Here is a 26,369-nt window from a genome sequence, read left to right as displayed (position 1 = left end):
GCCTTTCTTCTGAGGTGCCTCTGGATGGGCTCTAACCTCCAACCTTTTGGTTAGCAGCTGGTCATGTCAACCATTTACACCACCCAAACACTCCTAGCCATTCATGCAGAATCCCTCATAGGTGGCTACAGATATTACAGGCATTCTGAGACTTCTCAGAAAGGCATGGTAACAAGTTAAGGGATGTTTTTGCAACACTTAAAAGTAACCACTACTAAGATTTAAAACATGTCTTCTAAAACACAAGAGAACATGAAAACCTTTCATGAAAAGAAACGGAAAACATCAGAAACAACATGGAAATATAAGAAACAAAAAGCATTAAACAAGACAACAGAAGCAAGGCCAAAGAGCGGTTATCACAATAACTATGAGTGAGAGGCAGAGAACGAGAGGGGGCCAAAGTATTTTCCTTAGTTCACGTGTCCTCTGATTGAAGAAGTAAACCCTCCATAGATCCTTCTCATCCAACTCCTTCTATCGTATAAATAGCAGGGATTCCTCCCAGGCTCTGGCTTTCATTTTGAGTGGTAAGTTTTCTCCATTTTCCATGTCTCCACAGTGGTTTGAGTGGGACACTGGGAGAAGCTACATCAGAGACCACGGCCGGATGGCACTTTCCGCCTGCATGACATCCTCACCACAGCCCCTCTGAGCTCCTGCAGCACTTCCTGCTACTCCCACCTCTCCCATGGCCCTACCACATCCTACCTAGGCCGGGGGTAATTCTGCAGAGGCCTTCACTCTCTTGTTGGTTCCCACAGTCCATATCCAGGTCTCATGCAACTCGGAATCCCCGTAGTCTCCAGCATAAAGCCCAGTTCATACCACCAGTTGCCACTGAATCAATTCCGACTCACAGTGATCCTATGGGTGTTAGAGAAAAACTGTGTTCCACAGGTTTTTCAATGGCTGATTTTTTGGAAGAGTATCACCAGGCCTTTCTTCCAAGGCACCTCTGGGTGGACTCGAACTTCCAACCTTTTGGTTAGCAGCAGAGTGTATTAACCATTTGTACCACCCAGGCATTGGTGGTTCAATGATAGAATTATTGCCTTCCATGTGGGAGACCCAGGTCCGATTCCCACCCAATGCACCTCGTGCATTACTACCACCCATCTTTTGGTGGAGGCTTATGTGTGCTATGATGCTGAACAGGTTTTAGCAGAGCTTCCAGGCTAAGACAGACTAGAAAGAAAGGACTGACAATCTGCTTCCAAAAATCAGCCAATGAAAACCCCATGGATCACAATGGTCCAATCCCCAACCAATCATGGGGATGGAGCAGGACTGGGAAGTATTTTGTTCCATTGCGCACGAAGTCACCATGAGTTGGGGGCCACCTTGATGGTAGCTAACAACAACAACAAAGGCTGCGGGCAGCTCAGAGAGCCCTGTCCATAGCGTGGGCTTTAATAAAAAGACTGTTTATGTTGCAACAAACAGAAACACAACTCAAACAAGCTCACATAAGCAAAACTGTCTAAGGAACGATTAGACTTCAGGCATGGCTGGATCTTCAAGTTCACGTGATGTCACCAGGACTAGTCTTTATCCATCTCTCAGTGGTCCTTTCCTCTGTATTGACTTCACTCTGGAAAACAGCGTCGCCCTAATGGTGACAATACACCACCAGCAACATCAGCACCCCAACAAAAACAGAGCTTTTTTTTTTTTTAACCTCAGAATGCCAACAAAAAAACAAAAATTGATTCTCACAGGACTGGCTTGGGCCATATGACCATTGCTGAATCAAACACTGAGGCCAGGGGGTAGAATGCTCCCATCCATTAGGCCTCAGTCATGAGCCTGCCCTGAGAAACCGGTGGTGGGTTTGATATAGAAATATTGAGATGCTTCCTACGAGAAGAAAAAGTGAACGTTGTAAAGGACAATGGTTGCCCACTACCATCTTCTTAGTTTCTTCCCAGGATGAACCCTCTCTGAGCAACTACTACATACACAACATACATCTACTTAGTGCTTCCTAGCTCACAAAATACTTTTCACATCCTCCCAGCTTAATCTGCACCACCACCCATGAGGCAAGTGGCACCACTATACCCATTTTACAGATGAGGCAGCTGAGACCTGGAAACATTAAGGGACTTGACTAAGCCACAAAGCAGGTAAGGAACCACCAGAGGGGCTGTGGAGAGTTATATTCAGAAAAAGAGGAAGAAAGCAGTGATTCCAGGCAGCTTCCTTTGTGTGACAAGCTTCCCAACCTTCTCCACCGCATCCTCCCCTCCCCTCTCGGGTTGCAGCTCCTCCACCTCTATCTCTCTAACATGTGTGCCTTCTGCCACTCGCCCTATCATTCTGATCCTGCCAGCTTTTGCCACACCTCTTCCCCGACCTTTGCTCCTTGCTCCAGCCTTGTTTTCCCCTGGCCGGGGAACCTCAGGCTCACTTTCACTCGCTGCCTGCCCTTCCTGACTGCCTGGCCATGTGCACCGGAAAGTGTTCCCGCTTCGTGGGGCTCTCCCTCATCCCACTCTCCCTGGTCTGCATCGTGGCCAACACCCTCCTGCTGGTGCCTAATGCGGAGACTGGCTGGACCGACCACCTCAGCTTGCATGTCTGGCTCATGGCAGGCTTCATCGGTGGGGGACTGATGGTGAGAAGGCTGGCGAGGGAGATGGGCCTGGGGGTTGCTGCCATTCTAAGGGGTTTTGAACTGGGAAGAGGGAGACAGAGGAAAAGTCAGATACCTGGGAAAAGATGGGTTGGCTTGGTGGGGACTCCCTTCCCACCTCCCTCTACACACACACACACACCTTCCACCCACTATTGAACACTGTAGAATGTCCTGGAGCAGAGTCTCAGGGTCTTGAGCTGAGCCTAAGGAGAAGGAAGGGAGGGAGTCTCACTGCTCTAAACAGCTTCCCTTCTCCACAGGGGAGCGTGTCTTTACCTGTTCCCCCCCCACCTCCACTACAGCTAGACAGATGCTGGGTACACCTCACTACAACAGCTGAGGCAGAAAGAGCAGCTGGCTGTGTGGGAGGTTATCAGGGTAAGACAATTATGGGCATAAGGGTGGGGTACAGAAAAAATGTCTGGTGCCAGGGAGCGACATCACTGACCAGTCAACTTTACCTATCAGCTCAGTATCACACTTCCCCTCTTCCGTGTCTATTCACTCTCAGCCCACATTTCTGGTTGTGTGGTGGCACAGTGGTTAAGAGCTATGGCTGCTAACCAAGAGGTCAGCAGTTTGAATCTACCAGCTGCTCCTTAGAAACCCTACGGGACAGTTCTACTTTGTCCTCTAGGGTTGCTATGAGTCGGAACTGACTCGGTGGTAATGGGTTTGGTTTGGGTTTCACTCTGTGCTCTGGAGCCCTGGGGTGGTACAAAGGTTAACGCGTTCAGCTACTAACTGGAAGGTTGGTGGTTTGAATCCACCCACAGAAGCCTCAGAAAAAAGACCTGGCAATCTATTTCTAAAAAACCAGCCACCGAAAGCCCCGTGGAACACAGTTCTACTCTGACACACATGGGGTCGCCATGACTGGAATCGACTCTACGTCAACTGTTAACTCTGTGCTAAGAATAAACTCAGAACCTAAGTATGTATGACCAAGACAGTGCCCTCAAGTCTTCCCTGAGGCTAGAACCTGTCAGGAGAAGTGTTGGAAGGGGAAATACAGATTTCTTGGACTTCCTAATCCCCATCCTCAATCCCCTCCCTATTTGTTGTTGTCAGGTGCCATCAAGTTGGTTCAGACTCCTAGTGACCCTACATACAATAGAACAAAACACTGCCCAGTCCTGCACCATTCTCACAATCGTCACCATTTAGGGGAACTTTTTGAAGATAAAGCTAGTCTAACATCTTCATGGGGCAAAGATAAAAGTTCTACCTAGCCCAGTTCCCCATTTCTCGGAACAGCTGAATGAGGAAAGTTCTCCAAGAGGAGCCTCACCTTCCTCCCTTTTGCTGGTCACACCTCTACTAGATAAAGTGGAATACCTCTCCTTAACCAACAATACTTTCTTATTCTGGGAGATTGTTTTTCGTCCTCCCCTCTCCTGTGTGGAGTCATGGCTTTCTGACTCTACTCCATCCCTCTGACCTCAATTCTATCTGAGGGGGCACACTCCTTCCGAGTCTACACACTTACCCACTTTCACATCACGCCCCTTCGCCAACCTCAACTGTCCCTATCCTCTCACACACTGCACTGGACAGCCTACCCAGTCTGCTTCAGGGGAGGATGCCCTTCCAACATCATACCTGCCTCCCCCACCACCACGCCTAGAGTCACTCTTGAGAAGATGTTCTCAAAATTCACTCCCATAGCACTATGCTATGCCACAGGGACACAGACAAGGTCCTTGCTCTCCCTAAAGCTTGTGTCCCCATTGGTGAGACAAACAGTATGAAGGAAGCTGTGTGCCCAGTGCCTGGGCCAGCGCCTTGCACTTAACAGGCACTCGATTAACAGTCATTGAGTTAATAAAGTCACTAAAGAGATAGCAGATTTCAGACAAACAGTAGATACCATCAAGAAAATAAAGCTGAGTGCTGTCATGAAGAGCTATGGCTGGTAACCAAAAGGTTGGCAGTTCAGATTCACCAGGCACTCCTTGGAAACCCTATGGGGCAGTTCTACTCTGTTCTATAGGGTTGCTATGAGTTGGAATTGACTCAACGGCAGTGGGTGGGTAGTGCAAGGTGGGAAGCCACCTTTTACAGCATTTTCAAGAATGGCCTCTATGAGGTAATGTCTGAAATGATACTAGGTCAAGGAAGGGCAAAGAGATTTAAGACATTTAAAAAATGTTTAGAAGATTTGGGTGCTGGCTGGTTGTAGGAGTACTAAAGTTTTCTAGCCTGGGTGCCCTGGAGGATATTTCCCACAGTGGAGACAAGAAAGTACAAGGAAAATGAATTTGGGGAATATCATGAGGTCAGTATGAGCCTGGCTGAATTTGAGGTAAAACCAGGACATTCAAGTGAATATATTCTTCAGGTAGTTAGATTTGGATCAGGAGGCAGAGCCAATGGGAGGGAACGGACTTTGTGACGGAGGCCATAAAAATAAAAAGAGGAAGAAAGACCAGAGGACCAGGGGCTGAACCTCAGGGAATCCTACACTCTACATCAGAGGCTTCACTAGCATACTCCTTCACCCTCTACCATAATCCCACCTCACCAGACACTCCAATGCCATTATTCCTTCCTTGCTTCTTGCTGCTGAGGAGACAGAAGGGAATTTACAGTTATGGAGCATTTACTCTGAGCCAGTCTTGACATCAAATCAACCTGTTATCTCATTAAATCCTGACAACAGCCCTGTGAGGTCGAACTTGCAGACCCATTTTACATACGGCAAAACTGAGACCCAGAGAGATGAATGAATTCATAGAGTATGAAGTGAGCACAGAGTTCACATTAGATCACAGGCGTCCTGACTCCCATTCAGTTGGGCACCTACTAGGTGCCAAGGTTTATGAGGATAATGGTATTGGACCCTACAATTGGAGGTCACAATATGGACAGAGATAAGGTAGGTACATAAATAACTATAAATTAGAGCCAAACAGCACTCCAGGAGAAATAGAACTAAGGTATTCCTAAAGTCCAAAGAAGGAGCCCTGGTGGCACAATGGTTAAGCACTTGGCTGCTAGCCAGAAGGTTGACATTTCAAACCCACCAGCCACTCCTCAGGAGAAAAATGTAGCAGTCTGCTTCCCTAAGATTACAGCCTTGGAAGCCCCATAGGGCAGTTCTACCCTGTTCTATAGGGTGCTATGAGTCAGAATCGACTCAACGGCAACAGATAGGGAGGTATAGTTCAAAGACCAATCCTTAGATTTACTTTGGTAAAGTAAAGGGTCAGCGAAAATGAGGGCAACCCTCCATAAAATGGATTGATCTGGTAGCTGCAACAGGCTCAAACATACCAAAGGCTGTGAGGATGGCACAGGACTGGGCAACGTTTCATTCTGCTACACCAAAGGTTGCCATGAGTTGGAGCCAACTGGACGGCGACTAACAGTCACAGCATAGTTCAAAGAGCTGAGGCAATCACAAGCGGCTTCCCAGAGAAGGGAAGTACTGATGCAAATAAGACCTTGAGGATTTGGATGACCAGGCTATCACACTGACTCTCCTCCCACAGGTACTGTGCCCAGGAATTACAGCTGTTCGGGCAGGGGGAAAGGGCTGCTGTGGCACAGGCTGCTGTGGAAACCGCTGCAGGGTAAGATCCAAACGGAGGCAGGATTCAGGACTAAGTATTTGAACCGGCCTCACAGAGCCACACCTAAAGCCACTGCCCCGGCTCCGCAGAGGAGCTAGGCGACACAAGCTCCTCTGCAGAACCCCAGACTCCACCTCAGCGTTACCGCGAACTTGCAAATCCTAGGCCTCGGGTGGGCCTGACTGGAGGGGGGCTACAACCTCCACAAACCTCCACAGCTGCTGACTCTTAGGGTTAGCCTAACTCCAAGGCCCAGCGTTTGACGGGAAATTATTTTTAACATGACTCAGAGAGACTGTCATGGGGGGCAGGGGTAGGGCTAGGTTTAATCGGCCTACCAGCGGGGAGGCGACACAATTTATGCCACCATTCTGCATCCAGATGCTTCACTCGGTCTTCTGCTCGGCGTTTGGGGCGCTTGGTGCCATCTACTGCCTTGCAGTATCAGGAGCCGCGCTCCGAATTGGACCCAAATGCCTCAGTAACGACGAGTGGAAATACCCGTTCGAAAACTCCAAGTAAGGCTTAGCCTGTGTTCGCGCCCCGCATCCTCTGCCTCTCCCCACCTGTCCTTTTTCACGTGGACCAGGCGACCTGGGCGGGACGCAGCTTCGAGGGCGCTCCCTCCACGTGGTGCAAGCGAGGCCTTCAGAAATCCCTGTGCCCATGCGCAGGGTGCGGGCGGGGAGAAGTCACTCCACGTGACCGCCTTCCTTCACCTGACCTTGTCCCGCCCACAGAGGAGAGTACTTGCGTGACAATAGTCTGTGGAGCCTGTGCAAGAGTCCGCCTCGTGTGGTCCCCTGGAACCTGACGCTCTTCTCGCTGCTGGTGGCTGCCTCCTGCCTGGAGGTGGTGCTGTGCGGGGTGCAGCTGGTGAACGCGACCATTGGCGTTTTCTGTGGCGATTGCAGGAAGAAGGAGGTGGGGCGGTGTGGGGGAGGGTAATAGAGGGAACCTGCCTGCTACTGGTTGTGTCCTCACTTTCTCTCTTCTTCAGGGCACTCCTAGCTGAGGCTCCACTGACCGACCACCCCATGACACCTGCTCGCTCCTGGACGCTCGCCTGGTCCGCCCCCTCCCTGGCTGGCTGGAATAAACTGCTACGAGCTCGCTTGCTAGTCTCCGAGTGTATCTTATGCGTCGAGTGTCCAAGATACACCCGGGCTTGGGACTATTGTGTTTGGGGCTCTTGCACCCCGCTTTTTATTTTCAAAAAAAAAAAAAAAAGTTATTGAGCCATTAGTGTGTGCTGGAAGTACAGTGGTAAACAAGACAGACAAGTCCTATGCTCTCAAAGCATTTAGCATTCCAGGGGTGGGAGACTGGCAATTTTTGAAAGAGGCAATGGTTTGTTTCAGTTGGTGATAAGCTCTTTTAAAAAAAAATGCATTGCTAACAGGATAATCATTGACTGATAGACGGACTTTTTATAAGATAAGGAGAATCTCACTGAAGAAGTGAAATTTGAGATGCAGTCTGAGTACTTGGGGGATTCCAAGCAGAGAGAACAGCAAGGGCAAAAGTCCTAAAGGGAGAATCGCTATTAAGAGACTTGGACTTTGTAGGAAAAAAAAAAAAAAAACTTGAAACTATGGAAAAAGACGCTTTAACTTCTTAAACTCTAGAAAATGAAGGCTTAAGGCCATTATAGCTTTGTTTCCTCCTAATTTGGGGTCACTGGTGGTTCAGATAAGGGGACAACCTGGGCTCTCGAGGTGAGGGGCGGGTGTGTGCAGAGGCCCTCCTTAACCTGTATGCAAAATGGTGTGTTTAAGTGCGTTATTCTGGGTTATCTGGATCTTTAACTTTCAGCAGCCTGCCACAGAAGCCCGAGACCAAACCCGAATGAGGGCCTGGCCCAATGCTAGGTCAGGAGGGAGATAAGGGGGCGGAGTATCCCACCTCTAAAACAAGCGAGACCAAAGCCAAGATGGACAAGCTTTAATAAAGTGAGGTGAGACAAGCCTCGGAGCCGGAGCCGGGAAGAGGGCGGCGACAGTGTCAGCTGCTGCAGCAGAATAAGCGCAGGTCGTTCAGCGCCGTGTCATCGCCAAGGCCTCTAGGCAGTTGGATCTTGGTCTGCAAGCCGCACACGCCTTTGGGGCACGGGTCGCTCCAGTCTCCAAACTCTCCCCAGGTCAGGCCAGGCCCCTGCAACTCCGCGCCGTCGGAGCAGCGGAAGAACACGTTGTTCGCAGCCGTGTTGTCGGCGGGGGTCACAGATGCCTCCACGCGAAGCGAGAAAGCCACGAGGAAGCCGCCGCCGGGGCACCACTGCGGCTCACTCCAAGTGCCCCACCTGAGGGGGAAGCAGAGATGCGCTGGCTCTGCGGGCGCCCTCTACCGACCTCCAGGCTGCCCCAGCCCTTGGGACTTCCCAGCCAGGAACGCCACGACTTCGGTGGGTTAGGTCTAACTACCTGACCTCCGCAGAGGTGCGGAGGGGAGCCCTTCCAGTCATCCCCCCAACTGCCCCGCAGGTCAGGGGGTGCCTGCCAGCCGGGAGAGGGAGTGTAGCAGGTGGTAAAGGCATACCCCCACCCTAGCGGATGCTTGGCTCCTGCCCTCCCGCCCCTCCCCCCGTTCACCTTCCAGACTGGGACTCCACCACGTGCGTGTTGCACTCCGTGTTCCCCCCAGCGCAGTGTAGTCGGATCCCATTCAGAGCCGTGTCGTCGCCAGCAATGCCTTGGGGAGGCTCCACCTGGGAGAAGACGGGCATGGACGAATCAGAGAACTGCCATCCTAGGTTCTGGGGTCCCGCACGTCTCCGCCCCTCCGGGACCCAGGCCTGAGTCCCCACCTTGAGCGAGAATCCGTTGGCGAAGAATCCGTCAGGACACATCTCCGGCCAGGCCCAGTCGCCCCAGGGCCCCCCGTTAGTTACCTCGATGACCGACTTGAAGCCACTCGGCCCACCTGCTCCTGTTGGTCCGCAGCGCGTTGCCCACAACAGCAGCAGCAGCAGCTTGGCCCCCCCGCCCCGCTTCATCCTGCAGCCTCTGTGAGCCTGGCTCCTCATGCGAGTTTCTACCACCCCCTGCCCCCACAACGGCTCCGATTCCGGAAGGGCCGCCTGGATTAAGTGACATCCAAAACTAATCCGCTCCCGGAATCCTGCAGACTTGATTCTCTGCTCCAAGAAGTCGAGGCTTCCGGCGCCAAAGGAGGAGGGACAGGGCAAGCTGGCGGGTTAAAAGTACCACCACCTACTAAACGTTTACCGTAGGCCACCAATCGTGTTCAGCACTTTGCAGGCTTATTTTGTTTAATCTCCACAGCAATTTTAGGAGGTGGGAATTACCCTTCTTATTTTGCAGAAGAGAGAACTGGAGCTCCAAAATGACAAGCAACTTGCCTAAGGTCACAGCCAGCAAGCGGGGCAACATTCCAACACTGGGAGAGTGGAGACCAGGGCTAGGCATGGTAGTGACGGTACAGGAATCTGGCCAGGGACAGGATGGGTGAGGGACATCAAAGTGAGAGGCAAGAATCCACCAATTGTCCAACTGGAAGGGTGTTCTTAGATACTGGAATCCTGGCTCTTTCAGAATCTGGGACAGCCCCTCCTCCCGACAGAGAGACAGGAATAATCCTAAAAAATTATGGACACGGGACGGGTCCTGCTCCTGTTCTGTTATCCTCTCCAGGAATGCCTTTCCCGCCTTGACCACCAGGTGGACTCCTAATTTGCCTTTAAAAAAAAAAAAAATCTGGCTCAAATTTGTAAGGGGGCACCACCGCCTACTTGTCTGCCTCTCATATACCTTCGATCATTTATTCAATAAATATTTATTCAGTAATAATGTACTTTGGTCCAGGCAATATTCTAAGAGCTAAAAATAAAGCAGCAATCAAGAAAAACAAGGCTCTTGTCTTTGTCAGGGCTCACATTCCAGAGGGGAAGACAAATAAGTAAATTCTCCCCCAACGGACCTTGAGCTCTGTGAAGGCGCTTTTGTGCTCCTGAAGCCTAGGACAGAACTTGACATGTGGAAGTAGTTAATAAATTTTGGTTCAATGAACGAATCTGGAGTTAAAAAAAAAAAATAAGCACAAAGGTGTAAAAGGATAAAACCTAAAGTAAATATTTGAAAGGTCATGTATTCAGACGAAGACAAGGTCCTCCAGGCATAGGACAGGGCATTTACAAGTGGGTGTTTCTGGATCCCAGGTGCCCAGCGCTTGAACTTAATAGAAAAGATTTGTGGTAAGCTTTTTCCATTTACAGTGTTTTCACATACATTATCATTTAATCCTCACATGAGGCCTTTGAGGTACCAACTATTATCCTCAATTTACAGTGGAGGGAACTGGGCTCAGAGTTAATTTAGAGCCTATGCACTGCTTAGTGGAGGAGCTGGCTCTGACCCCAGCCTTTCTTCCCAAGACCCAGCTGGTCCTAGAGGGAAGAGAAATGCAGAGACTTGTCACTGTCACCCAATCCCCCAAATCCCCTTTATCCAGTCCCTCACCCATGGATAGCTGCCCCTTGGGGCAAAGGACACAGGTGAGGGGGCTTTAGGGTTAATTATTAACCCTTTGAGCCTCACGGCACCGCGGTCTTCTCTCCCCTCCTGAATGCAGAGGGTCAAGGACTGGCTAGGGGCTGGTGAGGGGGCGGTGGTCCCAGCAGCGGCCATGGGGTTCACGCTGCGGCCACTGGCCCGGCAGCGCCGGCTCCACCACGCAATTCCTCTCGCTATCTTCGCTTTGCTGCTGCTTTATTTCAGTGCTCAGAGCCTTCGTGAGTGGCCCCTTCCCTCATCTGGTCAGAGAGGAACCCTCCCTAGGCCCTCAGAACCCATGGCCCCTCCTTCAATTCTCACTGCTCCACCTCATCTCTCCCCAGGAGCGCTCTCAGGCTGCGGATCCGGGGCACAATCCTGCACGCCCGAGGGACTGCTGCCCTTCCAGGTACGACCCCGGGCAGGGCTGTGCTGGGAGCTCCAGATGGGACTCTGATTAGGAGGAAGTGGAGCTACTGAGGACCTGGTGAAGAGTGGGTCTTCCGCCTCATTTCCCCCTCCCTCTCCGGTTAGAAATTAAGGGTACAGTAGGAGGGACGACGCCAGCTAGACCTTAGGAACAATTTCTTCACAGTCCGACTGGGCTGCTTGGCTATGAGGGTCCAGCAGGATGGGGGTTCTGCTCCCATCCCCCCCCCCCCGCTTTTACCCCTCAGGTCCAGCAAAAGTCGGGACCCCTGGAGGTCCTGGAGAGGGAAGAGCCTCCGTGTCTGGGCCCCCAGGGGATGCTAGGCCGAATGATGAGGGCGTTCCGCGCCAGTCTGAACCCCGAAGGGGATGTGGAGTTGTCGCAGTACCTGGCCGGATGGAGGGAGCTGGTCAGGTGAGTGGTCCCCCTACCCCACTCCAGTCCCCGCTTCTTGTGGTTCCATTGCCCTCTCTCAAACCATCTCTCTCATTCCCACCACCACCAAACACACAGGTTCCTAACTCCCCTCGGCTCCGTCTTTGCTTTCGCCACAAGCGAGGCTTCCACCAAGGTCACAGCCCTGGAGACCAGGGTGCGCGGCCTAGATGCTGCACACTACAAGTCGCTGGCGGCCATGACGGCGTGGGAGCGGCAGACAGGGCTGCTGGAGAGGCCCGGGACTGCCCCCCGGGACTCGGCCCGCTCCTCCGGCTCACGAACGATGCTCTTGCTGCACCGCGCGCTGCGCTGGTCCCAGCTCTGTCTGCACCGGGTGGCGACCGGGAAGCTTGGAGGCCCTGACGCCGGTGTGCAGTGCAGCGACGCCTACGGAACGGCCCTGGCCCCGCACCACCCCTGGCTCATCCGTCAGGCCGCCCGCCTCGCATTCCTCGCCTTCCCTGGTCGTGACCGCTTGCTCGAGCTGGCGTGTCCCAGAACCAGGGAGACCGAGGCGCGAGCCGCGCTGCTCCGGACCGCCAGCACCCTGGAGGAGGTCTATAACCGCACCCAGGGCCTGCTGGCCGAGCGCGGCCTGCTCCACCTGGCCTGAAGGCGCCACAGTCGGGGACCCGCAATGAAACCAGGGCCCTTTGCGTTGGGGCGGGGTTAGTGCAGCCTGGGGTTCTGTCGCCGCTACCAAGGGGGCGAGACAGACCGCTTAGGCCCCGCCTCTTTCGGACGTCACCGCCACGAAGGCCAGCCTCTGGTTTGGGGTTCCTCTCTCTATCCGCAGCTCTCAGGAAGTTGGGAAGAGCTGTGGGAAATAAAAAGGAGTTTTTGGCAGCTGTCGATGTGGGCGTTCTGTGTGATGATGGCAGGCCCTGAAGGGAAATAGAAAAAAATGAATGTGGAAAGATGTGTCATCCGTGTTCCCGGCAGCCGAGGGATTCACGCTCCCCTCCGGCCTATCTCAGCCACTCCCATGGCTTCAATTGCCAACTACATGCCCTGTCTCCAGCTGAGACAGGCAACCTCAGTTCAGCCCCACATAAGCAGCTCTTTCTTGGGTACCTCCACAGGCACCGCAAACACAACACGTCCAACACGGATCCCACCACCTTCCCCCCAGAACCTGTGCCTTCTCCTGTGTTCCCTGCCTCTGTGAATAAATGGCACCATCGTCCCCTCCATACCCCATCCCTAAAACCTGGGCGTCTACTCCTTTTATCCACACGCGCTGAGGTTTCTGTCATACGGTCTGCTTGTGTGGGGCAGAAAACACTTTAATCAGAACTCAATTTATGGTAGAGAATAATAAATGCTTTAAAAAAACACAGACAAAGATAGGTTTACAAATAAGCTAGGCTTTTCATAAATTGCTACCTGCAGAAAGCACACAATGAGGGCCCTGTCACGAAATCATAAGGAGGTAATAACAGTTTCATTTAATAAAATTTGGTAGCCAATTGAACACATGTAGTAAAAATTACACAATAAGATAGCCTTTTTGTGTATTTCCTGCCAGCCACCATGTCAGAAATCGAGATGGTACTCCCAGCGAGCCAGACTGGAGAACTCACAGTCAACAGCAGGCCCTCTTGATGTCTGTATTAAGAAGTTCAATTTGGCTGTTGGGTCATTCTCAGTGTGTGGCTCACGCAGGGAAAACACCTGAAGATTTCACAGTTGGATTTATGATTAACATTACTGTCACAAAAGCAAAGAAAAAAGTGCTTTTTATGAATTATTTTAAAATTGGAAGCCTTATGTGAGATCTAATATAAGAAACAACCCCTGAAACTATTGTCCTGAGATCTTTAAACATTAAACCAAAAACAAACCCTCAAGTCTTCTTAAAACCCAGCAATAGTTTGGCTTAACTAGTAAAGAATGCCTGCATTGAGCTGTATGCTCTTTCAGGATCCATTTATATTGGATCAGACTGACAACAGCAACCTGAAAGATTAGATAAGAACCTTAGGAGGCAGTGAGTTTACCTTAAGGAAGGAGGAACAACTCCGAAAAGGTGAGAATGCTTGCACAACTTGAACAATGTAATCAGTGTCACTGAATTGTACATTTAGAAACTGTTAAATTAGCGTATGTTTTTAAGGAAAAAAATGTTTTACTGTGTATAAACTCAACAACAACAAAATAAATAAAATTTTCAAAAACCTGGGCTTCTTGCTTCACACCAAGCAGGCACTCAGCTCGATAAACCCATGTTTACTAAAGGGCTCCTTGGCCATTCCCACAAGAACAGTGAATAGGAAAGAGCTTCACCATTTTATACACTAACTCCCAAATTATAACTCTAACCCACTTTTTCCTGGACTTCAGAATCCTATACATACAACTGCCTATTTGACATCTCCACTTGATATCAACTAGGCATAGCAAACTTAAATGTCCAAAATCAAGCTTTTAATGCTCTCTTCGCACCCCCCCCAACACACATTGTGATGCAATGACTTATTTAATATGGCCATTCTAGCCGTGGTCTTTGTGAGTTACATAAAATGATTGGGTAGGACTATAGAAATGAGGTAATTGTGGCCCACCAAGGGGGTGATTGGAGGAAACCCTGGTGGTGTAGTGGTTAAGAGCTGTGACTGCTAACCACAAAAGGTTGGCAGTTCAAATCCACGAGGTGCTCCTTGGAAACTCTCTGGGGCAGTTCTATCCTGTCCTATAGGGTCACTATGACTTGGAATTGACTCTATGGCAATGGGTTTGGGTTTTTTTTTTTTTAAGGGGGATTGGATAGCTTGCTAATAAGGCAATGTTCATGGCACCATGTGGGGGTGGAACCATGCAGATACAGTCTACGGAACCCTAATGGAGGGATTGGTCAGTTTTGCCATCTCACTAGGCTTAAAATGAGCCATTCCAGAGGTGGGAAGGAGAGGATCTCACCACCAAGGAAAAAGAGCCAGGAGCAGAGCGTGCCATGTGATTCCTGCACTAAGACTCTCCTAGACCCAGGAGACAGAAAGAGAGATCTAACACCAAAGATGGCAAGATACAGAGAAGCAGTGGCAGAGAAGTAGCAGCAGCAGAAGAAGCAGAACCAGGAGACTGACAGGAGACCAGCAGGAGAGGGCATTTTGGGCTTCCTGGCCCACTGAGCAAGAAAGCTGAGTGCCTTCTGGCAGGGGGCTTGCTGGCTGGCGCAGTTGGCAGCTTTGGGGCACTTGGTGGAGCTAGAGCTGAGCATTTGCAGCAGAGGTCTACTGGCAGAGTGGGTACTTCAGGGCACTTATCAGCAGAGCTAAAATCGTTTTGTTAACGCTTGCCCAAGCAGGGCAGAGACGCTCTCCTGATGAAAGAACTGTATCCTGTGTGTTCCTAAACCTGAATTGTAACCTGTAACTTCCCTAATAAACCCCATACTCTTAAGTATTGTCTGTGAGTTCTGTGTGGCCATTGCGTTGAATTATGGTACTCAGCCAAGAAGTAGAGTACCATGGGAGGGACAGTTGGTGTCAGAATTGGGAAAGATGGTGGAGAGAGGAGGCATGTCTAATTGCCACCTTGTAGGAATCAGCCTTAGACTGTTGATCTTGATTCTCCTTCCAGCTTGCGAAGTTAGAGGAAGTCAGACGCTGCCCCCATGCCATTTTTACACACATATTCCCCTCACATCTTTGCTAGTTCAGTAAATAACAGCTCCATTTTTCTGGGTTCTTAAGGCCAAAAACCTTGCAGTCATCCTTGACTCTTCTCTCTTTCATCCCACCCACATCCAATCTGTTAAAATTTTTCAATAGAACAGTCAAAGTGATCCTTTCAAATGTAAATCAAATCATGTCACTTCCCTGCTCAAAACCTTCCAATGGCTTCTCATCTCGGACAAAATTTTTTTTTAATTTGAACTGGGGAGTTTCTGGACCATATTTTCAGTTGAGAATGATAAAAGGCTCCCTAAAGGTCCTACACGATCTGAATCTGCACTAGGCAAATTGATCTCCTCGATGTTCACTGAAAACATCAGTCATGCTCCTGCCTTAGGACTTTTGTTTGCCCTTGCTGTTTCCTCTTTCCAGAATTCCTTTTCCCCAGATAGATGGCATCCCCTCTTACTTATTCTGGTATTTGTTTAAATGTTGTGTCTTCAGTGAGGCCTCTCCTGATTATTCTTTTTCAAATCGCAACACCCCCCCCCCCACACACACACTTCCTATCTCCCCCACTTGCTTTATTTTTCTTCTTAGCATGACTCACTATCTAACATACCGCACTTATTTATTTAGGTTTTTTCCTTCCCTAATAGAATGTAAGCTCTCTGGGGGTAGAAATTTCTGCCTATCCTGCCTACACGTTCCTTGATGTATCTTCAGTGTCTAGAACAGTGCCTGATGCCAAGTAGGCATTCAATAATTTTTATTGAATGTATGAATGGGCACTACAAATAATTCAGATGACTGGAGCCAAAAGCATCAAAAAGAAAAGGAGAGATGTGATCTGGACAGCTGTGCAGAAGCAAGATCATGAAGGGCCTGACAAACCATGTTATGGTGTTTGAACTTTATTTCAAGAGCTAATTCCAAGGGGATTGCCTGAATCAGATTTTCAACTAAAAAAAAAAAAAAACTGGCTCTGACTGCAGTATGTAGAATGGTTTGATGGAGGAGAAAGACTATGACAAGTTCCTCATTTAATAATATTGAACACTCCACCAGCAACCACACAATACATATATCCTCCACTGCACATGAAACATTCTCCAGTATAGACCATATGTTAGACTACAAAACAAATATCAATAAATTTAAAAGGACTAAAATCACATAGTATATTCTCCAATCAAAACGGAACAAAAATAAAAATCGATAATAGAAGAAAAATTGGGAAACTCACAAATACATGGAAATTAAACAACACATTACTAAATAATTAATGGGTGAAAGAAGAAATCATAAGGGAAATTGGAAAACACGTTGAAATAAAGGAAAACAAACACAGCATGCCAAAGTTTATGGGATGCAGCATAAGCAATGCTCAGAGGGAAATTTATAGCTATACATACTTACATTAAAAATGAAGAAAGATCTCAAAATATAACCTAATCTTCCACCTTAAGAAACTAGAAATGCAAATGAAACCCAAATCAAGAAGGAAGAAAATAATAAAGATTAGAGTGGACGTGAACAAAAAAGAGAATAGAAAAACAATAGGGAATCAACAAAACCATGCCACTGTGGAACAGAGTTTGGCAGTTCTTCAAAATGTTAACCATAAAATTACCACATGACCCAGCAATTCCACACCGGGTATGTAAAACCAAAAACCAAACCTGTTGCCATCTAGTCCATTCTGGCTCATGGCGACCTCATGTGTTGCAGAGTAGAACTGCTCCATAGGGTTCCCTTGTCTGTAATCTTTACAACTCTATAGGTTAGCAGCCCAGCCGAAAGGTTGGCAATTCAAACCCACCAGCCACTCGGCCTGAGAAGGATGTGGCAGTCTGTTTCCATAAAGATTACAGTCTTGGAAACCCTGCAGGGCAGTTCTACTCTGTCCTATAGGGTCTCTATGAGTTGGAATCAACTGGATGCCAATGGGTTCCTAGTACCTAAACCCAAACCCAGTGTAGCATAGGATTTCCAAGGCTGTAATCTTTATGAAGCCGACTGCCACATCGTTCTCCTGCGCAGCTGGTGGGTTCAATCACTGACCTTCCAGTTAGCAGCCAAGCGCTTTTAACCACTGCGCCACCAGGACTTCTTTATAAAACCAAAAACCCGTTGCTGTCCAGTCGATTGCAACTTATCGCGACCCTATAGACAGAGTAGAACTGTCCCATAGGGTTTCTAGGCTGAAATCTTTACATGAGCAGATCGCCAGGTGTTTCACGGAGCGACTTCTGGGTTCCAACCGCAGACCCCTTGGTTAGCAGCCCAAATGTTTAACCATGGTACACCAAGGCTCCTCCTAGGACGTTGTTGTTGTTAGGTGCCGTGCAGTCGGTTGCGAGTCATAGCGACGCCACCTACAGCAGAACGAAACATTGCCCACGAGAAATGGTAACATAACTTGGTTATTCCGACTCAGAGACTCTCAAGTCCCTCTCGAGGGCCCTTTGAACTACAACTCTGGTCAGATAGATCGGAACCGCAAAGGCACACAGGAAACGTAATCTCTTGACGATGTTTTTTTTTTCTGCCACACTGCCATCAAGTGCTCACTGTCGCAAATCAACCGCCAGTACATTTATTTTCCCTTCTGCCGTCAACCAAGGCGTAGCTTCGCCCCTAGAAAGCCTCAGAGCGCGACCCGAGGGAGTGACAGAGCGCTTTACGACAGTTGCTTTATGGCAGCAGCGGAGGAGAAAGATGGCGGCAACCTTAGTAGCTGCTCGGGGGGCAGGGTCGGCTCCGGCCTGGGGGTCGGAGGCGCTCACCCCCGACTGGGAAAACCGGGAAGTCTCCACAGGGGTGAGGAAGGAGCCGCAGTTCAGGAGATGTGCTCAAGCCTCAATGCGACAAAAGAATAAGGCCTGAGTGGATTGGGAGAGCTTGGGAGGTGGGGTAGGGTGGGCTGTGGTGTGCTCGAGGCAGGGGGAGAGTATGCTGGGGTTGTTTCCGACGTTCATGGTGGGAGGTGGAGGGTGGGTTGAAGTGTGAGGTTCTGGAATTTTCCGGCGAGTGAAGCCCTTGAATTTAAGGCCTGAATGAGCGTTTGGGGATTTGAGGGATGGAATTCTGGTATTGTGTTTCTCCTTGATACTTCAGAATGGGTCGGCAGCGTACGAGTTTCGTTCTTTGGGAGCTGGTTAGAGGGATCATTAAGCCTTGTGTATGCTGGAAAATGCGAAAAAAGGCCCCGTCTCACCCCCCTTCTCCCTCTTCCCAGACCACTATCATGGCTGTGCAATTTGACGGGGGCGTGGTTCTGGGGGCCGACTCCAGAACGACCACTGGGTGAGCTCTGGACAGATAATGTGAAAGGTCCCATTTTTCCCTTCCTGCCCTGTCTGCCATTCCATCCTTGCCCAGCACAGACCGCTGTGGGAAGGGAGGTACCTCCCCTCCCTGGAGATAAGGATTTGTCCCAGCATCTGCTACTTCCCAGTTCCCCTTGCCCTTTGGTGAAATCCTTGCAAAAGTCTGTTTTCGATCCACCTCTCAACAGTTTGGATGCGAGCTAACAGACAATGCTAGAATGCTCATCCCCAAGCCCTGAGGGCGTGGAGAGCCTTGGGATGGAGGTGGGAAACAGGTGAGTCCTTGCCCAACTATTTTACCATCCTGCAGGTCCTACATCGCCAATCGAGTGACTGACAAGCTGACCCCTATTCACGACCGAATATTCTGCTGCCGCTCGGGCTCAGCAGCTGATACCCAGGCAGTAGCTGATGCTGTCACTTATCAGCTTGGCTTCCACAGGTGCTTGTGGGCAAGGGAGGAGCAAAATATCTGGAAAGACTTGGGGCCTGAGAATCTTTTAAATGGCCTGACTCCCAGGTCCTGACACTGCCTTCCTTGTGGCCCCTCTCACCCTTTAGCATTGAACTGAATGAGCCTCCGCTGGTGCACACGGCAGCCAGCCTGTTTAAGGAGATGTGTTACCGATACCGGGAAGACTTGATGGCAGGAATCATCATTGCGGGCTGGGACCCCCAAGAAGGAGGGCAGGTCGGAATCCCCCAGGAGGACAGAGCACTGGAGCCATGCTTTTGACCCTGTCCCCAGCCCAGCCACATTCCCTTTCTCCTTCCAGTCTCTGTCTCACTCCTACTATTAACTCTCCCCAGATCAATCCCACGATGGACTGGTGAGGGTATGTGTGTTGGGGACGATACAACTGGTGACTCTTGTCCTCCCTTCACCTGGCAGGTGTACTCAGTACCCATGGGGGGTATGATGGTAAGGCAGTCCTTTGCCATTGGAGGCTCAGGGAGCTCCTATATCTATGGCTATGTCGATGCTACCTACCGGGAGGGCATGACCAAGGAAGAGTGTCTGCATTTCACTGCCAATGGTGAGAACTTGGGCTTCTGGGCCTGTGAGCTTCAATCCTCTACCCAAGCCAAGCCAACATGCCTCATTCCTTGCAGTGATCCCAGCATCAGAGTCAGACCCTAACCCCAACTTTCTCTTATCCACAGCTCTCGCTTTGGCCATGGAACGGGATGGCTCCAGTGGAGGGGTGATCCGCCTAGCAGCCATTGCAGAATCAGGGGTAGAGCGGCAGGTACTTTTGGGAGACCAGATCCCCAAATTCGCCATTGCCACTTTACCGCCCCCCTGAATCCTGGGATTCTAGGGTATAATAAAAGATATCCCATACTGACCAAAAATTCAATAAACAGTTTGTCAGAATCTGTGTGACTTGGGATTCTTTTCTTGACCTTAAGCCTGAACTTGGTCTGGCCCACTCCTGTTTGTGCAGACTACTACATTGAGCTTGGAGAGAGTCAGAAAGAATACAAAAGTTTATGAAGGCCCATTCTCCACTAAGCCTCTGGACGGGTAGTTTTCAAGCCTTTCTCCAGACCACCTTTTCCCATACTTCCTTTGCCCTGCCATATCCACGTCCTTGTGCCACCAGAGTATGGTTGCTACCAATGAATGATCCACCCCCTTCTGTTCAAGCCTGAGGTGGATCTCAGAATCCTGAGACGGGGGTCACCTGCCCTCAGCCTGCTTCCTGCCAGTCATCATGGGTGGCTACTGGCCTTAAGGCCAGAAAGACTCCAGGTCGCCTCTGACCTAGCCTCATGGTCCACTCTCTCCACACTCACCTCTGTCACCTCATCTTACAGTCAAGAGCAGCAGAACAGCTTCCTTGACTTGGGAGAAAGGGGGACCCTTTCTGCCGATGGAGTTGAAGATGAACTTTGGGTAGAAGAGGGCAGCCACCATTCCTGTGGCGGGTGTGATGGTAAGGTAATCTTCAGCCCCTTGAAAGGGAGGCTGAGGGTGGACTCTGGCCCCTCCAAACCTGTCCCCATTCAAGCCAGGGACCTAAAGGAGCTCAGTAGTGCTCCATGACAGTGACTAACATTCTCAATTTCCCTCAGTCGCTTCTCCAGCCTATGAATCAGGGAACTGTGGGAAGCTTGTTCTAGAGTGAAATCACCGTGGAGGCTTTTGGAAGGTAGACAGGAGGCTTCTAAGGTCCTAAGGAGGTGGAGAGGGCCTGGATTAAGTAAAAAACAGAGACATGTATCTTAAACTTAAAATAACCAATGCAATACTTTTGATTTTCCTTCCAAAACCTGTTCTCCCGGTTCTCCCTCTCCCAAGGCATCATCTTGGATTCCTCTTTTACACTCCATATTCAATCTCACAGTAAGTCCTGGAAACTCTAATAAAAGTATATCTAAAACCTAGCTGCTGTGGAGTTGACTCTAATTCATAGTAATCCCATGTGTGTCTGTAGAATTGTGCTCTACAGGATTTTCAGTGGCTAATTTTTTGCAAGTATATTGCCAGGACTTTTCTTCCAAGGTGCCTCTGGGTGGACTCAAACCTCCAACCTTTTGAGTAGAAGCCGAGTGCATTAATTGTTGGCACTACCCAGAATCTAACTCTCACTGTCTCCACGCTGCTTCCTGACCATCTTTCACCTGGATGAAGACAACCTCCTAAATGGCCTGCTTCCACATTTGCCCTTCTCCAGTCCTTTCCCCACACAGCAACCAGTGATCTCTCTTAAACCTAAGTGAGATCATGTTGTTTTCCTGTTTAACATTCTTCAGTGGCTTACCAATCCACCTAGAAAATAATGTTTTAGCTTCTTACCATGGCCTGGAAGTTCCCCTCAATCTTGACAGGACTCACTGGCTTTTCTGTTCCTAAAACCTCAGGGTCTTTGCACTTAAACTTGCTCTTTTTTCTTAGTGGGACTGTTGTTCCCCGATTCCCCCAATTTCCACATGGCTGACTCATCGCTCAGGACTCAGCTCAAATGTCACCTCATCAGGAAGGCCCTTCCTGACCACTGGAAATGAAGCTCCACCCTTCGCCCCCACACACTCTCACACTGCTGCGTACCATCCAGTTGTTTCGGACTCATCACAACCTCACAGAACAGAGCAGAACCGCCCCATAGGGTTTCCTAGGTTGTTAATCTTTACCGGAGCAGATCACCAGGCCTTTTCTCCATCGGACCTGCTGATGGGTTGAAGCAGCCGAGCACTTTAAGCATTGCACCACCAGGGCTCCTACCCTCATCTTACCCTATTTAATTTTCTTTACCGCAGCACACATCGCTGTCTAGTATTATGCTTATTTATTTACTTGTTTATTGTCTACCTCTCCCTGCCGGGAAGTAAGCTCAGCAAGGAGAGAACTCTTTCTCCCTAGTTCACTAGTATATCCTCATTGCCTAGCAAGGAGTAGACACTGATATTTATGGAATGAATATATATGCTCCCTAGTACCATCTGCTGAAATGCCCAGCCCCCAACCTCCCCAAACCGCTGCACCACACCCAACTCTGAAGCTTGATTTTAGTAAACTCTTACCTCCTGCTAACCACATCTGGGCTCTGCATTAGATCTGCTGCCTCATATTCACCAGCTCCTCTGTGCCCACCCCACCCTATGGTGCACTTGCCACTTCAGCCCCATAACCCAGCCCCTGTCTTGTGCCTTGGCCCCCGTGGACTCCCTGCTTCCCCACACAGGCACATACACACACACTTGGCAACTCCAAATGTATTTCATGAGACAGTCATGAAGGGGGGGAGCTAGACACTGGGATGGCTGAGGAGTAGGGGAAGGAGGGTTGCCAAGGTCTCCTGGAGGTTCAGCCCTGGTTGTCCCCTTCAAATGGTGGAGTCATTGGCTGATGCTATGTCGTGCAGCTGGTGGCGGAAGGAGAGTCTGGCTTTCCTGCTGAAGTAGGCACCAGGAGCCTCTGGGGAGGGTATCCCGCCCTCAGCCACCATGGGGGCCGTGGGTGGGCTGGGATCTGCAGGGGCAGCTGGATCGAGGCCTAAAAGGGAGATTGGAGGAGTAAGAAGAGAGTTGTGGTCAGGGTTCATCTGCAACCTCTTCCCCACTACACCCCCAGAACTGAGGAGAGAGGCTAGGGAAGATGCCTGGGGGCCTAGGGGTGAGGGGGTCTGCTGCAGAAGCAGGGATTGGGAGAGGGGATGTCGAGGGAGCAGGGCCTTCTTTGTGGGCACACAAGGGCCCCATGCTTGGTGCAATGCTTTCTGTTGGTGTCTTGAAATTCTTAATAATTTTTATAAAAAGGGCTCTGCCTTTTCCTTTTGTACTGGGCTCTGCAAATTAGCCAGTCCTGTGGGGGAGTGACGGACCCACCCCACTCAAAGACACAGATTATCCTCTTTCCCTTTACTGGTTTGGACATTTATCTTTCTACCCCATGTCTGTCTGGCTGTTGTTGCATGCCTATCTGCCCGGCAGTCCCCTGTTAGTCTCCCCCCATACCTGCTCCTCTTTCAGTCCTCCGCTGTCTCCGGCACCCACACCATGGGAAGCACCATGCCCCCTTCAGACCCATCTCAGCAATGGAGGAGACCGCGATGGTGGGAATGGCCAGGAGGGCTCCTGGGTGAGGGGTGTGGTTTCCAGGCCCCCCCATCAAGGGCAAACTACCACTTAGCCTCAGACCGGCCTGGTGATTATAGGCGCCAGGGGACAGAAGGGAGAGAGGAGGGAGGAGGAATGGGGTGGAAGATACCCCCATTCTACTGCTATCTTTTTGCACTCTTCTAATTGTGGGGTTCTCTCTGATCCCCTTGGAGAAGCAGGAGGATGTTGGCAGGGGTAGCACTGTAGAGACAGACACAAAAGTGCTGTGACAGATGCAATGAAAATTCAGTACAGCAATTCCAGACACTTCTGGTGCCAGACTGGACATTGCTGGGGGCTCATTTGTATTTTAGAATGAGAACTTGGGCTGCCCAAGATGTAAAACTTTAGTCTCTCTCTCTCTCTTTTTTTTGTTAGGATAACTCAAACAAGAAACTTTACCAGCCAGAGAAATGTTATGTTCTCATTAAATGGTCTGACAGCTCTTGTCCCCTTTTATGAAGATAGTTGTCATTGATTAATTACGCTCTGCCAGGTAGAAGCTAGGGACTTTTACATGCTATCTCATTTAATCATGTGCACGATCTTTTGAGGTAAGTGTTATTGCCGTCCTGATTTTACAGATGAGGAAAGGAAGGCACTGAGAGATTAGCTGGCTTATGCAAGGTCATACAGGCATTTATGAACAGAGGCCAGTCTGACCCGAGAGTACCCTGTGTTGACCACCTCACAGGGCTTCCCAAGCAGCATGTCCCTGGCAGGCACTGATCCCCTCAGCCAGGTCTGGGGCGACCAGAGACTTGGCTGGGATCCTTGGGTCCGGAGCACCCCACCCAGGAACTCTAAATGCTTTCAAGTAAAGCTGGCACCCTAAGGGTGCCATGATATGGGGAAGGTCGGGAGCCACTGCTGACTATACCGTACTGCCTAATTTACACAGAAATCTGTTTGCTTTCTGTTTTTTAAGTTAACTTTACGGAAGGAAGAATTTACATACAATTTAATGCATACATATTAAGTGTATGGTTCCATGAGTATTAACAAGTTACTTAAAAAGAAAAAAAAAAAAAAAACAGCTGCTGTATAGTTGATTCTGACTCATAGTGATCCTGTGTGTGTCAGACTAGAACTGTGCCGCATCGGTTTTCAACAGTTTTTCTCTTGAGGAGCCTCTGGGTATTCTTGAACCTTCAACCTTTCAGTTAGCAGCCGAGTGGGTTAAAAGTTTGCACCACCCATGGACTCCATGTGCCCCTTTACAGTCACTCCTTTCCCCATTCCCTGTACCAAGAAGGAGCCCTGGTGGCACAGCGGTTAAGAGCTCAACTGCTAACCAAAAGGTTGGCAGTTTTGAATCTACCAGCCGCTCCTTGGAAACCCAATGGAGCAGTTCTATCCTGTCTTCTAGGGTCACTGTGAGTCGGAATTGACCCCACAGCAAGCGAGTTTAGTTTTTGGGGTTTTGTACCAAGTAACTACTGATCAGATTTGTATCACCACTGATTGTTTTTGCCTGTTTTAGAACTTCAGGTAAATTGAATCATATCGTATTACTCTTTTGTGAACAGCTTCTTTCAGCATATTTTTAAAATTCATTCATGTTGTTGTGTGTATTAAACATTAACAAAAGTATACATTAGTATATTCACAGAGTTGTACAATTATCATCATTAATTTTATCCTATTTTCATCACCCCCAAAAGAAGCCGCATATACCTTAGCAATCACTCCCCACTCCCCCTCCCGCCAGCCCTTGGTAACCACTAATCTTCTTTCTGCCTATGTAGGACATTTCATATTAATGGATCATATAATATGCGGCCTTCACTTAGCATAATGTTTACAATTTTCTTGGGTATTTACCCAGGAATGGACTTGCTGGGTCATATGGTAACTATGTGTAATACTTGGAGGAATTGCCAAACTGTTTTTCAACTTGGCTGTATCATTTGATGATTTGTTCATTTTTATTGCTGGGTAATATTCTACTGGAGTCCCTGGGTGGCGCAAACAGTTAAGCGTTTGACTACTAGTCAAAAGGGTGGCAGTTAGAATTGACCCAGAGGTGCCTCGGGCCTGGCAGCCTGCTTCTGGAAGGTCACAGCCTTGAAAACCCTGTGGAGCAGTTCGACTCTGCATACATGAGGTCACCACGATTAGGATTCAACAGGAAGGCAATTAACAACAATATTCTGCTGTTAGAATATGATGCAAATTCACCAAAATTAAAATTTTCTGCTCTTCAAAAGGCACCATTATTAAGAAAATGAAAAGACAAGACACATTCTGAGAGAAAATATTTGCAATAGAGAAGTCTGATAAAGAACTTGTATCCAAAATATATAAAGAACTCTTACAATTCAATAAGACAAATAATGGGATTTAAAAAAAAATTGCCAAAAGACTTGGACACTTAACACAAGAAGATATACAAACGGCCAATAAGCACATGAAAAGATTGTCAAGGTTACTAACCATCAGAGAAATGCAAATTAAACCACAACATACCACTTTGCACCTATTAGAATGGCTAACTCATGTTAAGAAGACGGACATGATCAAGTCTGGGAGATCCCCAGAAACTCCAACTATCCCACGTTGATTTTGGAAATGTAAAATAGAACAACCATTTTGGAAAACAGTTTGGCAGCTCCTCATAAAGTTAAACATAAATTTATTACATGAGCTGGCAACTCCACTCCCAAGGGAAATGAAAACATATATCCACACAAAGACATGTACAGGAATGGTCATAGGACCTTTACTCATAACAGAAACTAGAAACAACCTAAATGTCCATCAAAAGGATAAAGAAATCTGACTTCTTATGGATACTGAAATATCTTGTCTTTTAGGACATGAGGATTTTCCTGTTTGGTCCTAGGTTGTAAGTTCCGGGAGAGCAGGTTCGGCGGCTGTCTTGCTCACTACTGTCCGTCCGCTCAGTGCCTGGCAGGAAGCAGGTGCGCAATAATATTTGGTGACTGGGTGAAAGCATGGATCAGTGAATGCAAGCATGCATACCTGAATTAATTTGTAGCCACCATCGCTCGGGTCTTTTACTCCTTCTATCTACAAACACTGGCTGGGCCAGGCCCGAGGTAGTTCGTTGCCGGCCCGGGACGGGAGGCAGCGGACGCCCGTGGCGGACGCGCGTCCTGCCAGGGTTCCAGCCAGTGCAGGCGGGATGGTAAGGGCCGGAGGGCCGGCGCCCGAGCGGAGGAATGCGCACCGCCCCGAGCGCCCACAGGGCGGCGGC

At 49.3% G+C, this 26,369-nt stretch overlaps 5 protein-coding genes across 7 annotated transcripts; 3 read left to right on the top strand and 2 right to left on the bottom strand.

The window, feature by feature from the left end:
* The first annotated feature begins 2,449 nt into the window (after positions 1–2,449).
* TM4SF5 (transmembrane 4 L six family member 5) lies at positions 2,450–7,231 on the top strand. The gene is made up of 5 exons (XM_064270350.1): positions 2,450–2,620; positions 6,136–6,216; positions 6,598–6,734; positions 6,957–7,140; positions 7,217–7,231. Exons 1-5 carry the CDS (start codon positions 2,450–2,452, stop codon positions 7,229–7,231), a joined length of 588 nt encoding a protein of 195 aa, XP_064126420.1.
* A 596-nt stretch (positions 7,232–7,827) lies between these two features.
* VMO1 (vitelline membrane outer layer 1 homolog) lies at positions 7,828–10,844 on the bottom strand. Of its 2 annotated transcripts, XM_003416874.4 has the most exons (3): positions 9,023–10,844; positions 8,808–8,923; positions 7,828–8,518 (listed from the first exon to the last, which is right to left on the bottom strand). In XM_003416874.4, exons 1-3 carry the CDS (start codon positions 9,239–9,241, stop codon positions 8,221–8,223), a joined length of 633 nt encoding a protein of 210 aa, XP_003416922.2. In that variant the 5' UTR covers positions 9,242–10,844; the 3' UTR covers positions 7,828–8,220. The 2 variants fall into 2 exon arrangements, with proteins under 2 accessions (XP_003416922.2, XP_010594847.1); XM_010596545.3 differs by having other exon boundaries at positions 7,829–8,518; positions 8,808–10,844.
* A 16-nt stretch (positions 10,845–10,860) lies between these two features.
* GLTPD2 (glycolipid transfer protein domain containing 2) lies at positions 10,861–12,208 on the top strand. The gene is made up of 3 exons (XM_064271668.1): positions 10,861–11,136; positions 11,405–11,571; positions 11,671–12,208. The coding sequence occupies exons 1-3, from the start codon at positions 10,861–10,863 to the stop codon at positions 12,206–12,208; spliced, it is 981 nt and encodes a 326-aa protein (XP_064127738.1).
* Positions 12,209–17,900: 5,692 nt separating this feature from the next.
* PSMB6 (proteasome 20S subunit beta 6) lies at positions 17,901–19,922 on the top strand. Of its 2 annotated transcripts, none has more exons than XM_064271665.1 (6): positions 17,901–18,035; positions 18,454–18,521; positions 18,855–18,986; positions 19,106–19,235; positions 19,437–19,581; positions 19,689–19,922. In XM_064271665.1, exons 1-6 carry the CDS (start codon positions 17,934–17,936, stop codon positions 19,751–19,753), a joined length of 642 nt encoding a protein of 213 aa, XP_064127735.1. In that variant the 5' UTR covers positions 17,901–17,933; the 3' UTR covers positions 19,754–19,922. The 2 variants fall into 2 exon arrangements, with proteins under 2 accessions (XP_064127735.1, XP_064127734.1); XM_064271664.1 differs by having other exon boundaries at positions 17,902–18,035; positions 19,709–19,922.
* On the bottom strand, positions 19,914–26,251 carry C18H17orf114 (chromosome 18 C17orf114 homolog). Its single transcript, XM_064271669.1, has 2 exons — positions 23,006–26,251; positions 19,914–22,544 (listed from the first exon to the last, which is right to left on the bottom strand). The coding sequence occupies exons 1-2, from the start codon at positions 23,436–23,438 to the stop codon at positions 22,375–22,377; spliced, it is 603 nt and encodes a 200-aa protein (XP_064127739.1). The 5' UTR covers positions 23,439–26,251; the 3' UTR covers positions 19,914–22,374.
* Positions 26,252–26,369: the final 118 nt, after the last annotated feature.

This window comes from Loxodonta africana, chromosome 18, assembly GCF_030014295.1.
Source record: "Loxodonta africana isolate mLoxAfr1 chromosome 18, mLoxAfr1.hap2, whole genome shotgun sequence".
Classification (NCBI taxonomy): Eukaryota; Metazoa; Chordata; class Mammalia; order Proboscidea; family Elephantidae; genus Loxodonta; species Loxodonta africana.
This window is presented reverse-complemented; position numbering and strand designations above follow the sequence as displayed.

Excerpts from the sequence above, each read along its gene's own strand:
- PSMB6 (XM_064271664.1), top strand. The coding sequence starts at position 17,934 with ATGGCGGCAACCTTAGTAGCTGCTCGGGGGGCAGGGTCGGCTCCGGCC. Across the intron at positions 18,522-18,854 it reads GACTCCAGAACGACCACTGG|GTCCTACATCGCCAATCGAG; the intron begins GTGAGCTCTGGA and ends ACCATCCTGCAG. Across the intron at positions 18,987-19,105 it reads TATCAGCTTGGCTTCCACAG|CATTGAACTGAATGAGCCTC; the intron begins GTGCTTGTGGGC and ends CTCACCCTTTAG.
- VMO1 (XM_010596545.3), bottom strand. The coding sequence starts at position 9,241 with ATGAGGAGCCAGGCTCACAGAGGCTGCAGGATGAAGCGGGGCGGGGGG. Across the intron at positions 8,519-8,807 it reads GTGGAGTCCCAGTCTGGAAG|GTGGGGCACTTGGAGTGAGC; the intron begins GTGAACGGGGGG and ends CTTCCCCCTCAG.
- C18H17orf114 (XM_064271669.1), bottom strand. The coding sequence starts at position 23,438 with ATGTCCAGTCTGGCACCAGAAGTGTCTGGAATTGCTGTACTGAATTTT. Across the intron at positions 22,545-23,005 it reads GAGGACTGAAAGAGGAGCAG|GCCTCGATCCAGCTGCCCCT; the intron begins GTATGGGGGGAG and ends TCTCCCTTTTAG.
- GLTPD2 (XM_064271668.1), top strand. The coding sequence starts at position 10,861 with ATGGGGTTCACGCTGCGGCCACTGGCCCGGCAGCGCCGGCTCCACCAC. Across the intron at positions 11,137-11,404 it reads AGGGACTGCTGCCCTTCCAG|GTCCAGCAAAAGTCGGGACC; the intron begins GTACGACCCCGG and ends TTTACCCCTCAG. Across the intron at positions 11,572-11,670 it reads GGATGGAGGGAGCTGGTCAG|GTTCCTAACTCCCCTCGGCT; the intron begins GTGAGTGGTCCC and ends CCAAACACACAG.
- TM4SF5 (XM_064270350.1), top strand. The coding sequence starts at position 2,450 with ATGTGCACCGGAAAGTGTTCCCGCTTCGTGGGGCTCTCCCTCATCCCA. Across the intron at positions 2,621-6,135 it reads TCATCGGTGGGGGACTGATG|GTACTGTGCCCAGGAATTAC; the intron begins GTGAGAAGGCTG and ends CTCCTCCCACAG. Across the intron at positions 6,735-6,956 it reads TACCCGTTCGAAAACTCCAA|AGGAGAGTACTTGCGTGACA; the intron begins GTAAGGCTTAGC and ends TCCCGCCCACAG.